The sequence below is a fragment of the Triturus cristatus genome, chromosome 7 (assembly GCF_964204655.1).
Source record: "Triturus cristatus chromosome 7, aTriCri1.1, whole genome shotgun sequence".
In the NCBI taxonomy this organism is placed as follows: Eukaryota; Metazoa; Chordata; class Amphibia; order Caudata; family Salamandridae; genus Triturus; species Triturus cristatus.
In genome coordinates this window covers 418,183,316-418,197,862 of record NC_140590.1, presented here as the reverse complement: position 1 = coordinate 418,197,862, position 14,547 = coordinate 418,183,316, and the positions used below count along the sequence as shown (strand labels likewise).

General features: G+C 40.6%; 1 protein-coding gene across 7 annotated transcripts in view; it reads right to left on the bottom strand.

Annotated features, from left to right (window-relative positions):
* The window catches only part of LOC146809836 (uncharacterized), a 119,767-nt gene that overhangs the window by 31,275 nt on the left and 73,945 nt on the right, over positions 1-14,547 (bottom strand). For 5 of the 7 annotated variants that reach the window (XM_085616691.1, XM_085616692.1, XM_085616696.1 and 2 more), the window contains 2 exons: positions 14,234-14,356; positions 187-333 (listed from right to left, as the gene is read on the bottom strand). In XM_085616691.1, coding sequence (XP_085472817.1) covers positions 187-333; positions 14,234-14,356 — 270 coding nt within the window. The remainder of the gene's footprint in view (positions 1-186; positions 334-14,233; positions 14,357-14,547) is intronic. The other 2 variants (XM_085616693.1, XM_085616694.1) reach the window with 1 other exon arrangement.

Here is a 14,547-nt window from a genome sequence, read left to right as displayed (position 1 = left end):
TCCAGAAAATATGTTCACAGCTAGTAAATACATCCTGCCTATTTACTGCCCAGAGTAAATTTGGAAAGGGTCTCTCAGTCTACATATTAAGTTAACAGCTCAAAAGCATTCATACTTCACTCAACCTGTGAACTGGACAGCCCCTGTACAAGATCACTTAATCAGTTACATGCAAATATAACTAACCTGAATTTGGACTAGCACATTTTTCTTCTTCTTCTTCTTCTTCTTCTTCTGAGTCAGGCTGGTCTGGCAAAATCACTTCTGAGGGTTGTCTCATATTCAAATAATTGTCCTTATTGAAAAAACGAAGGCCTACAGGACAAAACAAGCCTGTTCAAGTGAAGCAATGTAATAGTCATCACATAGTTTTCGATAATGGCTATAAAGACAAACAACCTGATTTAGAGTTTAGTGGACGGGTACAGTGTCACACAAGTGATTAATATTCTGCCCGCTTTTGTACAAGTGCTTTAGGATAAAATGCTTTTGTAATAAGGTTGATTGGATATTTGTCATGCTTATGACCAAGTTAACAGTCCACTAATCTCCAAATCAGGCTGTAAGTTAGGTACACACATAATGCCATCTTTTGAGTGAAATACTGGGTAATTCAGATAGTGGGTTAAATGAAGTTTATGTTTCTTTGTACTACAGGGATATCCAGATTATTTGTGTACCATGGCATTTAAGAGTAAGGTTGACATTTATTGGTGCAAAATAATATTCGAATGTCAATTTCAGTTTACAAAAATGTCTACATTTGCATGTCTCTATTGGAGTGGACCATTAATACGAGTCAATAATGATGAGACAAACTGGCCCTTCGGCTAGCAGATCCATTACAGCAAGCTGGTTCCCTTGTGTGCTAGCAGTAGTTAATCTGCAGGAGTTACATGGACGTCCCCATAGTCTTTAGCATGTGATCATAAACTTGTGGTACAATAGTACCTCCACCCCAAGCATATCTAGATCTGATAAATAATATTTTCTATAAGGACCTTGTGTACACAAATAGCACTCCATATTGGGATTAGGTGCCAACTTGAGAAATTAGCGCCATGCAATGTTACATTTGCATACATTGAGTAGTAAAACATTTTACATACTGAAAAGGAGTTACTTATTTTTGCTGGGTTGGCGAAACAGATAGAATGAATGGGAGGAAGGTGGGTAGAAAGAATAGAGGAACCACACTTTCTCATAGAGGGAACACTAAACAACATGTTAACTCGAAATATATTAGATACTGCCCTTGTTATAAAACCATTTTTTTTTTTAATGATGAAAACTTTGTAAAACAAAAAAACCAGGCCTGTAACACTGCATTATGCAATCTAAGGCCTCATGTTTTCATTTACTTCCTCATTATAATAATCCCTTCTTCATTCCAATGGGCCATACTTTTAAGGCAACAGCAGATGGGAGTAGAAGACCGGCAGGGATAAGGCAGATGTTGAGGGAATGGTGAAGAATGTAAGCTATAATAATGGGAGCGCAAAGGCAGTGAAAGGAAGATAATAGCAAAAGCAAGAAGAAAAATTACAGGCGGGTGCCACTCCCTTCTGTGTAGCAACAAAAATAAACATACTGGGACATGAAAACTTATTCCAGTTTTTATGAGTCTCTTATATCTCTAGTAAAACCACCTGGATGACAAACAATAACAGAGATCTTGTCATTATCACAACCAATGGCGAAATGTGTAGATAACTCTCTCAAACCAATTACTGGAGATTTTGAAACAGATCTAGTGGACACTAGAGTCTTCTTGGAACAACTAAAAAATGACATTTTAAAGATAAAGTAATAATCTTATTTAAAATAGATGTAATACATCTATGTACATCTGATCCCTATAAGGAAGGTAAAGGGCAGTAGAATGGATACTGCTGCAACTAACTGAACTAAGAACAAACAAAGCTATTCTGCTACTTTTTAATACAACTGTTGAATACTGCTCTCTATAACCACTGTATCCAGTTCTAATACTAATTCTATTTACAAATGAGTGGAACAGCAAAGGACAGAAACATAGCATGAGCTAAGCGATCATCTATACATATTATTTTGAAGGAAAGGAAACTTCGTAAAAGCTAATATCACAGGTCTTGCGGCACATTACATTAAGGGTAGTTTTGGCACAAGGAGAGGTGAATAATGTGAACGGATGATATTTTTAATAATTTAATCATTGGACTGCGGCATATAAAATTTACAATCAATACAGGTGATCCATTTGTTCAGTGTCAAGAAGTACTATTTGCAAGGGAATGCTCATTCCTCCCCAATGGTTTCACCTGTGTATGCAGTCTGGTTCTGGGGTGTGCAGTATGTGTGTATTGAGTATAAATGTGTAGTATGAGGTATGAGAAGAGGTGTGCATGAGCAACAAGGGGGATGGTGAGTGTGTATATACATTTTCTTATTGATGAATTTTCTTGATATCATTTGTGGGTGATATTGTTGTACATATTCATGTTTTGGAATATTTAGATCTGTATATACTTTTGTACTCTTGCTTCAACTTTTGTGACAATTCATGTAACTATCTTTTCAATGCTAAACATATATCAATGTGTAAAAAAGAATATGAAATGAATGATTCAGAAAATGATACAATTTTTTTTAAATATGATAAAAATAAAAATATAAAATCATATAAAATCAGTTTTGTCTGCAGTTGAATACCTTTCCATGCCCCACGTTTGAGCTTACCATAAGCCACATGTAAAGAAATTTAGGCCTAGAGGGACATTATCTTATTATTATTAAGGGCTCAAAGAAAAACCAAGATAGAAACACAATAACGTTTTTCGAAACAAAAAGTATGGAGCCTTTCAATATCTCAAATGTGGCCACTGCAATATTATTATTAAAAGGACAAGTATTACAACATCCTCAAACTAAACACTTGAGAGAGGAAAACCAAAAAAATACATCATAAAATGTTCCTGTGAATCATGCTGGGTTGAAGAAACTCCACGAAATGCAAAAACATGCTGGTTTAAACATGAATTGAATACTCGTACACAGAATAGATGAATTACAAGAGGAGGCAACCAGGTGTAATTACGGAATCAACTGGCACTGTGGATCAGCAGATTAAATACACTAGTGCAAAGAACGATCAGTGAGAATGAAAATGTAATGCGTTTTCCTAAATTAGATGATACTTGTTTAATTAATCCAGAGATACAGATTATAAAAACCTAATGATAAGAAATAGTATTCAGACACATGCAGGAAACACGGTTTTGAAAGAGCTGAGGGGTTGTAGCATAACGGAGGTTGTGAGGTTGTAAAGAATGCAAGCAGAAATAGCACAATAATTATTCTAGGTAGTAAAATGAATAGTAGTAACAGGATGGATTATCAAAGAATAATCTTAAACATCATTAACAGGTGCCGGCAAGATTAAGAACACAGTCAGAATGTTGTGCAACCTGAATGAACGTAAACTTGGAAATGTAAAATGACTATAAGAGACTGTAGTTTTGTGTCTCCCGATTAGAAATGTATTAAAAGTGTATTTTATAACATTGTAGTAGGAAATTCATAATGAAAATCTAAGTCAATATATGAGCAGGAATGAGATGATTTCAGTAGAGTCACCGGTGGTGGGATTGTTAGTAGATGAATGATTCAAGGAAGTGCGATATTTTGTATGTTAAATTAATGAGTAAAACATTATGTAAAGACAAATCCCTGATAAAGGAGAGAGGGTGAACTCAGAAATGCAATGAATTTGTAAAATCCCTGCAAATTCAGTATCATTTGTTGAAAACAATTTAATGGATTAAAAGATGGGTTTGTGTAAAGGGGATCAAGAAATAAATTCAACTGAAGAAAAAGCCAACTGGTGGATGCGGCCAGAGGTTAAGACAAACAAGGATAACTGTAATGTGACTAAAGTTTGAGCAGCTCAAATTGGAAACAAGTAATTAAATACGTGTGGAAAAGGGGCTAAGAAGGAAAGACAAAAATGTGTGCACTAAATTAAATTAAAGAAAAAACTAAGACAAAACTAACGTATGGATTCAATACCTGCTTTTGCAGTACTGATATTAATATTTCAGTGTCTAGGGAGCAATGCATCAGAGGTGAAACCGACTTCTGAAAACAAATGGCAGACTTAACAACAGCCCTGGAGTTAGAAAAACAAAACTTAATTTATGACAACAATCTAGCTTTCTTTGGGCAAAAATTGAAAATGTAGCTACCTATCAATCATAGACCTATAGGAAATCCCCCTCCCCGAACCCCTCTCAGCAGTTTTTCTACCAAGTTGTAAGAGTAATAGAAAATCTAGTAAGCAATTTGTAAATTGATTTTTCAAAACATTAGCAGTTACCTTTTTTTTTAGGTCTCGCCTAGCGTTGCAGCGCGAATGTGCTGCCATCGCTTTGCGAGGCATGCAGTATACATTATAGTGTGGAAGCATTTGTGGACGCTCCGCCCACCTTCTGGCCCAACTTCTTCATTGGCTTAGGTTCTAAATGCTGCCTTCCGATTGTTTTTAAGCTTGTCAGTCCCTCCCTATAACAGCCATGTCAGTCATTTGTCTCCTTCCACGGCTACTGGCCCCTTCACAGCACAGACTACTTTCTTCCTGTGCCCCCCCTCCCGCCTTCTCGCCGCCGCCGCCCCCCTCGTGCCTCGTCACCCGTATGCATTGCTATTTGCAATGCAATAGGTCTCGCGTAAATGCGAGTCCTATTGCATTGCCAATGTTTGTTGGTAATACTCTAATCTGTTTCACGCAGTGCTTTAGGGTCACGACATTATATAACCTACCTTGTAAATGAGACAATATCCGCGGTTCAGTAATTAGACGAAAGAAAAAGTATGCTCTCCCGCTTTCCCTTATTCGCCACACCAATGTCAGTGCCGACAGAGCCCACAAGAGTGCAGCAGTGCTCCAAACAAAATGACTTTGCAGCAATTTATTTTCAAGACAATCAAACTGTCCATCTCAGAATCATCATTTCAATGTACGTTGCATAATATGAAAATTCTCTATTTCCATACATGTATGCTAAGTAAAATTCAGCAATCTAACACACTTAAAAACTGATTTCAGACATTTTCAATTGTGCGCCCCAGGGAGTATTGTCCTCTTGTTCCGATCATGATATTGCTTCAAGAGGAAAGGTTTATCCATTCATTAAAAAGAGCGGCTTAAGTGTTTTTTACACTGGAAAATAAACATCCGAGATTACATTTAAAAAGATTCCGAGATTTAAGTACTCGAACATTCCTTGCTGAGTCCCCTACCTCTCCTGGCCCAACCAGTCTTCTGTATGTGACAATCTCTTGGGTCATTTCCCAGGTCACAGCGCGGGCAAGAAGATGTACTCTGCAGGAGAAAGAGAGGCTCTGCTGCAGGGTGAAACATGCGCAGCTTGTTCTAAAACCCACGGCATAGCTAATATGCAGTAAGTAGGTTTTAAAAAAGTCTTAAAAGGTTTCTCTTTGCCAGAGAGTACATGCAGTTCTCTTAGTTTATTGACTCGTTCAAGTGAGTGAATTGTGTAGCTGTGGTGCGCCACACCCCTGGACTGCTCACTTCACTGGTTTTACATTTTGTAATAATACAGCCTGCTGTGACCGCTGTGTGCATCTCCCAGCCTCTCCTGAGGCTTGCTGAGCACCATGCGGTCATGACACTGCCGACTGCGCCAGCCGGAGACCGCGAGTCAGCTGACTCTAATTAATGTATGCTATAGGGCCCGAGGCAGCTGGGCTCTGTGTTAGGGCCTCTCACATCCTGTTAGGAGGTTCCGCAGTTTAAACGCAAGTCCTTGCTCCTTTTAGCGTTAATTCTTGGCGGAGCCATGTGACCTGCTTTCTAGCTGTCCGCTTTTTTTTTTCCTAGTGGTGACATCTGAGGCTAATATTAGTAGTTACTTCACAAGTCTTACTTTCCTGATTACAGCATTCGCTTATGAATAAGGTGGCCCCTGCATTGACAGCTTTACCAACTTAATTCACCCCTCTCCAAGTGAAAAACCTTTTCCCATCACATTAATTTTTTGCATGGCATCGTCTTGGACAACAAACACCACCTGGTAAAAGTGATTTGTTTTATTCTCCTTGTTTTACCATGCTCCTTTTCTTTTCTTTTTATCTAATTGGCATTGCTTCTAATTGGCATTGCTTCTGCCTAGTCAATACATTATGCCAACCAAAATTCACAAGTTTATCATATGATCAGCATTGTATAAGAGAAGCAATAAACATAGCAATAGAATAAAACACATATTTCCTGTCACTTTTATGAAATATTTAAGTAAACAAGACTCGGTGTCAAGAACAGAAGTATGGGCATGGTCTTCAATGCTATGTCATGTGAAGTGATGCTCGCCCTCTTTCATATCTGCCAAGGTTTCACCTCGCTATGTATGATATGTTGATAATTTCGTTGTAATTATGACTCAGCCACCTCATGAATTTGCAGCAGTTTTAAGATCTTAGAGTTTCTCGTTTCTCAAATGGGTCAGATTTCTGATATTTATGTTTCCCTCATTTTTTATTGGTTGATTTTGCTGGAGAGAAAAGTGTCATTCATAGTGGTTCTAATGGCACTCCTAATTACACAGAAATTATGAAAATGTCACACATGGCAATCTAAAACCTTGGCAGCTATGCTCTCGGGTAATTTCCGCGTTTCCTGCATTGTGCTTCAGCTGCTCGGTGTTTCTTCCACCAGGACACAGGAGCAGTAAACCCCGAGCCCTGCGGTGCACAAGGAACTTCACTTCCATTACAGTCCATTAAAGGAGCAAGTTGGTCAGAGCACGAGCACTGCGCCACAGTGGGATGAGTGCTGTGTGCATCGTTGAAGGTAAAGTATTTTTCAGATGCGTCAGTGCTTAATTTGTCAAATAATGAGTACCGGTGCCCAAAGCTCTGCTCGGAAGCCCTATTAAAAAAATGTCGGCGGGCCGAATACCAGGGCTCTCTAGAATTGAAACCACCCCAGGCCTCATTAATCCAGTACCTGACACCCTTGGCTCGTTTATTCCTCTTGCTGGTTCCTGCTGTCTCTCTTTGTGACGGTACTTAAGTCTTTCTCATACTCCTCCTTTCCCCTTTGTGTGTTTAGGTCGAGCATTCGAGACCTCTTGTATATACTTTAGAATATACTTATTATATACTTAAATGTGTATGTACTATGTGGGCTCTGGAGATCAGCCCTAGGACTTGTCTGTTTATGCTTAAGGACTTTCTCTTTTTTTGTTTAACTGTCTCTATTTGTCTTGATAGAAAACGACCAGCAGAGGTAAGTAAAATACCAAAATCACTTTTGTCTTCCACAAGCACCCGTAGACTACATTTTTTTTTCAAATCTTTTATTTTCAGTGATATGACCACCAAAGGTCCTGATTTTATATTAAAAACGGAGCTTTGGACTGTACCATTTCCCGCTGAAAGGCAATATTTCTCTCCATGTGTTCCCATACCTGGCGTGTCACGCAGTTTGGTGCTTACTCTCCCTCCATTTTAAAGAACAGTAGATTTTCAGCACCCAGACTAATGTGCTGCATAGCTAAATACATATAGGTTGCCAAAGGTGAGACCGATTGCATTGCAAATGCTTGTTAATACTGGAGGATGCTGTACAATCCAGTAATATATTACACATTATCTTATTTCAATATGTACATTTAGGGTTCATAAAAGATGAGGGTCAATAAACTTGAAAAAGAAGTAACACAAGAAACAAATCGTCACCCTTAAAAGTAAACATGACATCTGATACAAGGCGAAGTCCGGTACTCCCCAACCCCCACGGACAAGGGGGAGTGTCATAAAACGTGAAGCTCTACGGATTTTTCCTGGGGCCCATAAGTATTTTTCACAAATTGATTGTAACTGGCGAATTTGGCACCTGGGGATTAATAAAGGAACAGCTCGAAAAAAATAAAGTACTCTGGGTAGTATAATCATTTTAAGTAAATTAACTCTACCGACCAAAGTAAGATGCAAACTCTGCCAAGATTCCAATGCGTGTTTAGATTTATCCAATATCTCAATCCAATTGGTATTAACAAGTTCCTCCAAGTTAGGCCTAATCTTGATACCCAGGTAAACCACTTCTTCCATAATCCTATTATCAAGACCAAGAGTTTGATCCGTACACAAACATTGCGTTTTGGATTTGTTAAGTTTATACCCAGAGTATTTCCCAAAAGATTCTGCTAACAATTCTATAGAGGGTAAAGCCTTATTCAGATCAGATGTAATAACGGCAATATCATCCGCATACGTGAGGACATTATACTTCACGCCATGAGCTATGAAAGGGGGAATTTGTAGGCTAAGCCCAAGCATTTTAACAAAGGGATTAATGTAAAAAGCGAAAAGAATTGGGGAACAGGGGCAGCCTTGTCGGGTCCCTCTACTGATCTGAACCTCCTCAGATTTAAAGCCCATGGCACAGATCCTTGCAGTAGGGGACTGATAAAAAATCTGGAGAGCCCGGAGAAAGCTAGAACTAAATCCCAAACGATTCATGACCTCCCACAAAAACCTCCAGGATACACGGTCAAACGCCTTCTCGGCATCGAGCAGGGCAAGACCCAGAAATCTGGACTCAGCCTGCACGGCGTCGAGAAGTGCGATGACCCTATTGACATGATCTACCGTCCCCCACCCCGGCACAAAGCCATGTTGTTGTAGTGATACCAGACCCGCCACGAGAGGGGCCATGCGGTTTGCTAACAATTTCGCGTATAGTTTACCATCACAGTTGAGCAACGATATCGGACGGTATGACCCGGGTTGATCGTGGGGTTTCCCCTTCTTCGGGAATATGACTATATAAGCAGCGGCCCATGATTCAGGTGGAATGCCCAACCTAGCTGCCTGAAAAGTGTTCAGCAAATCAGGACGAAGTTCTTGAAAGAAAGTCTTATAAATCTCTGATGGAAGAGAATCGGGGCCAGCTGCCTTACCAGAGGGTAGATTAAACACTGCACGCTCAATTTCCTCATCAGAAAATGGAAGATCCAATCTTTCTGCTGCGGCAGGGTCAAGTCTATCCCATTCTAAAATTGGAAGCCCAAGATCAGGTGGGATATCATCAGCATCCAGCTGGCAGTACAGATCAGAGTAAAATTGATGAAAGACTTTCATGATAGCCACGGGATCTTGGATTAATACCTGTTGGTCATTATAAATGCATTTAATGTTAGACATTTGCTTTTTCGCCCGGATCCTTTGAGCTAAGCATCTCCCGGCTGTTTCACAATATTCATACATCTGTTTCCGGTAAAGATGATATTTAAGCGAGATCTCTTGGGCCCAAACAAGATTAATCTCAACTTTGCAACGAGCTAATTTATCAAGGCTATCCTTAGGATCTATGGCTGCCTGTAGATTAGTTATAAGATCCAATTCCGCATTCCGTAGATGAGTGTATAACTGCATCAGATTTTGTCTCCGCAGTTTTTGCAAATGTAACGCAAAGCTAAGGTCCTCACCTCTGAAGCAAGCCTTAAAGGAGTCCCAGACTACCGCGGGTTCTGCTGAGTCGCGGTTACGCTGGAAAAAATCTGGGATCCACTTTTTCATGTAAGACACAAAAGAAGTATCAAGCAAAAGCTTCCTATCAAAGGTAAAGGTCTTTTTGAGTCGTATGGTAGCAACATTAGGAAAGGAGATGGTTACGGGGGCATGGTCAGATAGCAATCTAGGGTGAATTTGGATTTGACAGCGGGAGGCCCAAGCTACGGGAATAAGAAAATAATCCAACCGAAAAAACTTGGTGTGTGGAGAAGAAAAAAAAGTATAGCCAAAATTCCACCCATCAAACAGGCCATGGTCCGCCATCAAGTTCTTTAATGCCTGAAAAACCTTGGGTTTACGACCCCGATATGGAGTCAAGGAGGGGCCTGTCCAATCACTATCTAAATGGATGTTAAGGTCCCCACAACACACAACTGGTGAAGGCCATAGAGCGAGCTCACCGTTTAGGAAATTAAAAACGTTTGCATCATCCACATTAGGACCATAAATTGTGCAAAGGGTAAACCACTTATTTCCAATTAAACAATCAAGAATAGCCCATCTGCCATGTATGTCTGCTAAAGTATGCTCAGTTTTAATTATAGAAGGGCGGGCCAGAATAGCCAGCCCCCGCATTGTGTCCGATTGTTTAGAGGCAACTAACGTAGCATACCCCAAATCATCTAATTTCTGTCGTGCCGACCACGCAATATGTGTTTCCTGGATACATATAATGTCAGGATTAATAAGTTTCAATTCCATTTGCATCTTCCTTCGTTTTTCATAGCTATTAAGGCCGCAAACATTATACGTGGCGATTGTTAAATTCAAACTAGCCATTAGATTGCAAATCTAAGAGCCCTTTAATAAAGCCAATCATGAATAGCTCGAGTGACAAAACATAGAGATGTAAAAGACGGTTGCGGACCATATTTTTTTTCCCCCCATTTCTCCCTTCACCCTCAACCCAATCTTCCCCCCCCTCTACTGTGCCCACCCCCACCCCAACCTCCAACCTCCCCCCTCCCACCCTACCCACCCAATGATGAGGCAATAGGACCGTGGTCCTGGTGATGGGGAGCTGGAAACACTCACCCGCGGTTTCCCCATACCCTAAAGCAAAAACCAAAACCAAAAGTGACTACGCGGTATAGATTGCCATCTTAATCTTAATCACAATGCTATCTTCAGCCCAGAGGCGCCAGTTGTTGCAAGAATTCCTTGGCGGCTATTTCAGATAGAAAGAATTCATTTCGACCCTGCGCCACCACCTTTAATTTAGCAGGGTTCATTAAAAACGCCTGTGCCCCCTTTGCATGAAACATGGGTATTAATTGGCGCAAATGCCATCGACGAGAAACTGTTTCATGGGAAAAATCTGGTCTGACAAAGAAGTGGATCCCCTTAGCCAGTCGCTTACTGTTGGGGCGAGCTAAATCATAAACAGCATCTCTTGCTAGGAAGTTGTTCATAGAGATCAAAATGACACGGGGATATTTGGGATCCGAGCCTGACTGGGTGATTGTCTGTTTTTGACGGATAGGGAATCGATGAGCTCTCTGAATCTGAGTCTCCTAGTCCCATTGGGAAAGCTCCGGAAAAGCCTCAGTAAACATTTGAATTATAAATTGTCTCGGATCATCCTGCTCCGCCCCCTCCGGAACGCCCAGCACACGTAGATTATTCCGTCGCATTTGATTTTCAAGCTCAGATACCTTCCAAGTGACATCATCTTTTTGCTTTTTAAGAGCAGTCACCGTATCTTTCTGCGTAGATAATGCATCTTCCAGAGCAGAGATACGATTTTCAGTCTCATTAACTCTGATACCTATCTCAGCGCTTGACTTATTAATGCGTCTGATAGCATTTTGAAGTTTACGACAGGCACTTTGAGTTCTGGCGTTCTCAAGCCGAGTCTCTGCTCTGTGTGAGATCATTGTCTCATAAATCATTTCCAACGTTATAGGTTTAGAGGTGTCAGATGGTTTAGGTACAGTTGAGCTCTCGGGGTCTACTCCTTGACTGAGGGGGGAAGGATTCACTGCGGAGAAAGAGTAATCCCATGCAAGATTCTCCGCCAGAGTATCAAGGTTGTTATCGGATAGAGTATCTCCCAGATTCTTCCCAACCCCACTTTTATTATTTCTGCGGACAGTTCTAGGAGTCTTATGCATGGATTGGGCCGCATCCTCTCTTCCGAGCGCGTACTCGGCCCAGTCCCTACTGATCCCTTCTTCATCAGAAGTGGTGGATTCGTCTGATAATGAAAAGAAATTATCTAATAGATCATTATCTGCGTTGTGACCAGTATGATCCATGCGTGACCCATCTTTAACAGCAAGTGATTTCAAAGCTTCAATGGGCTTAGAAAAAAGAACTACAGGACCCAGAATGCATCCTGACATACCATCCACCACGCTTAAATTCTCAACCCCAGCGTCTAATACATTTCTTGTAGACAAACAGTTACCGTGAACCGCTTCTGTAATGTCCAGCAGATTGATTGCTTCCGTGGGGCGGAGGATGGCCTCTGAAATCTGTTGACACCCGTTATTAGCTGTTTTATCCGGGGGTTGTGTTGACACCTTCGTTACTCGTTTGGTGAACAGCGGGGCCGTGTTTCTAACACCGGATGGAGAGGTAACAGGCAAAGAACTCCTGGATGCCGAGGTTTTAGTGCGAGGTGACAAGCCGGGGTCGGAGGGATTGTTCAATCCTGCGCTTACCGCTGATACTTGTCCGCCAGACATGGAGTCGGAAGTCCCTGGCAGCTTGGTGGCTCCGCGGGGCTTCGGGTTCTTCGCCGAAACTTTTGAAGCGGCTTTCGGTGGCATTGCAGCGTTAATCCGGGAAGTGCTGCACGATGTCAGCGTGAGTATAGAAAATAGGCAGTCCCGGTATAGCGGCTGAAAACGCCAAAGCCCTCTTCGAAGCCAAGTAGCTGTAAGCGCCGCAGTGAGTATTTTCATTGCCAGGATAGGCAGCAACTAAGCGCATTGGCGTTATTTTTTCCTCTCAAGATTTGTCACTCAAGATTTGCCGTATCCAGGTACTTATCACGACATAATCACAGTCAATAGGGGAGATTCACCGCGAGGAGTGTAGCCCAGCTCACTCGGCTAACGGATCGGCCGCCATCTTGCCTCTCTCCGATCAATCGGGGCTGGAGAGGAAATATCCAATTTGGCAGAAAATCCCTCGATCTATCATATCACTCTAGGTTCATTTGCAAAAAGCTGTCTGATTTCCAACTTTGATAGCAGCTATTACAAACGCACACGGTTTAAAACTATCATATCTGCTTTTAACACATGGAAAAGTGTCAGGAAAATGTGTAATATACCTAAGTTCACGATATATACTCCATTTAGGGCTCCATACTTATTGCCGTCAATTTTTGGCGACGCAGTCGCACGATACTGGTATTCCAAAGGTATCACATGTCTTGGTGACTTTGTCTCTGCTGAAGGTTTCCTTCTTTCTTTTGATACACTTAGAGTACAATTTGATTTAGCTAACAATCAATTTCTCAAATATTTACAGATTCGTGATTTTCTATATAAACGCACCATGCCGTTGTCTTCCAATTGTATTATTGACGCTATCAGACTACAACCACCCATTGGAATTATTTACAAACACTTATTAGCACATCGTACAGATGATATTGACAAAACTAATGAGAAATGGTTAGGCCGGCTAACATCTGCCTCCATTAATATTCAAGAATCTATTAAAATGGCCCATATGATTTTTTTTTCTGCGTCATTAAAAGCACAATTATACAAAACTATTTTTAATCTATATCACACACCGGCTGTGATGATGAAATGGGGTAATTCACCCTTATATTCTAACTCTGGTGAATGTTTTCGTTGCAAAGCTGGTGAAGCTGACTTAGTGCATGTCTTTTATGCTTGTCCTAACACCTTTCTTTAATCAAATATTCAAATTTTCTCGGTTATGTCCTTAGGAAACCTGTTGTATTTTCATCAAAGTTAATCCTATTGGGTATAGGGGAGGAAGTCACTGTGGGGCATCCTCTATTTGAGTTTAGTTTTTTTCTTTTCATTATTGCCGCTGCAATGTTAATTTGTATAACATTGAAACTAGTATATATTTGTTAAAAAAACCTTGCAAAAGACTCTTTGGTCTTACTATGTGGCGCCCTTTAAAAGATTATCTTGATGTTTAACTAATATGATTTGATCTGACAGAACGATATATGTGATTTAATTTGTTCTATGCTTGTTGATACATTGTAATGGCTGGTTTGTGGAACATTAATAAAAATATAAAAAAGAAACAAATCGTCACAAAGAGGCTAGCTTCCCAAAACTATCCCACCAGAATGTTACACACCTCTTCTGGAAGGGTGACCCATGGAAATTCATTTTGATCCCACAAGCATTTCACTGTAGTCTCCCTCGCACAACTGTCAACAATGTGCCTATCAGTGTCAAGAGTAATACTCCACTTGCTTGAACAGCGGCCTCAGGCTGCTGACAGATAAAAGTAACATTTTCCTACAAGTAGCAATCATGGATGAAAGTCTTTCCAATACGTGCTAGGTGTTTAAGCTCTCAATTGCCCCCTACATTCGATTTTAGGAGAAGCCTAAAAGTCCAAAGTGAGACTTTTGACCATATCAGCAGGACAAGTTTAGATAATGCTGAACATCTGAGTGGACTGGTTTCATTTCTAGACATGGCATTCTCACCTGTGCTAGGAATAGTATTGGTTTTAGAATTCCCAGAGTCATGCCAGCCTCTGAAATCTTCCTCCTCCTCTTCCTCTTGCTTAATCCGCAATAAAATGTCAGGACTGATGACAGGAAAACAAGCTATACAGAAAAACACACAAAATTAGACATAGTATGATTATGCAATACATATTTTAACATTGGTATATTCAATAGCTGGAGAGAAAACCATTACATTCTAGATCTACTTTCTAAATAAAAGATCATGGGGTTGCACCCAGTCTCCATGACCATTGCGGGATGAAATAGGGGGCATGTAGGTACTTTAGTTG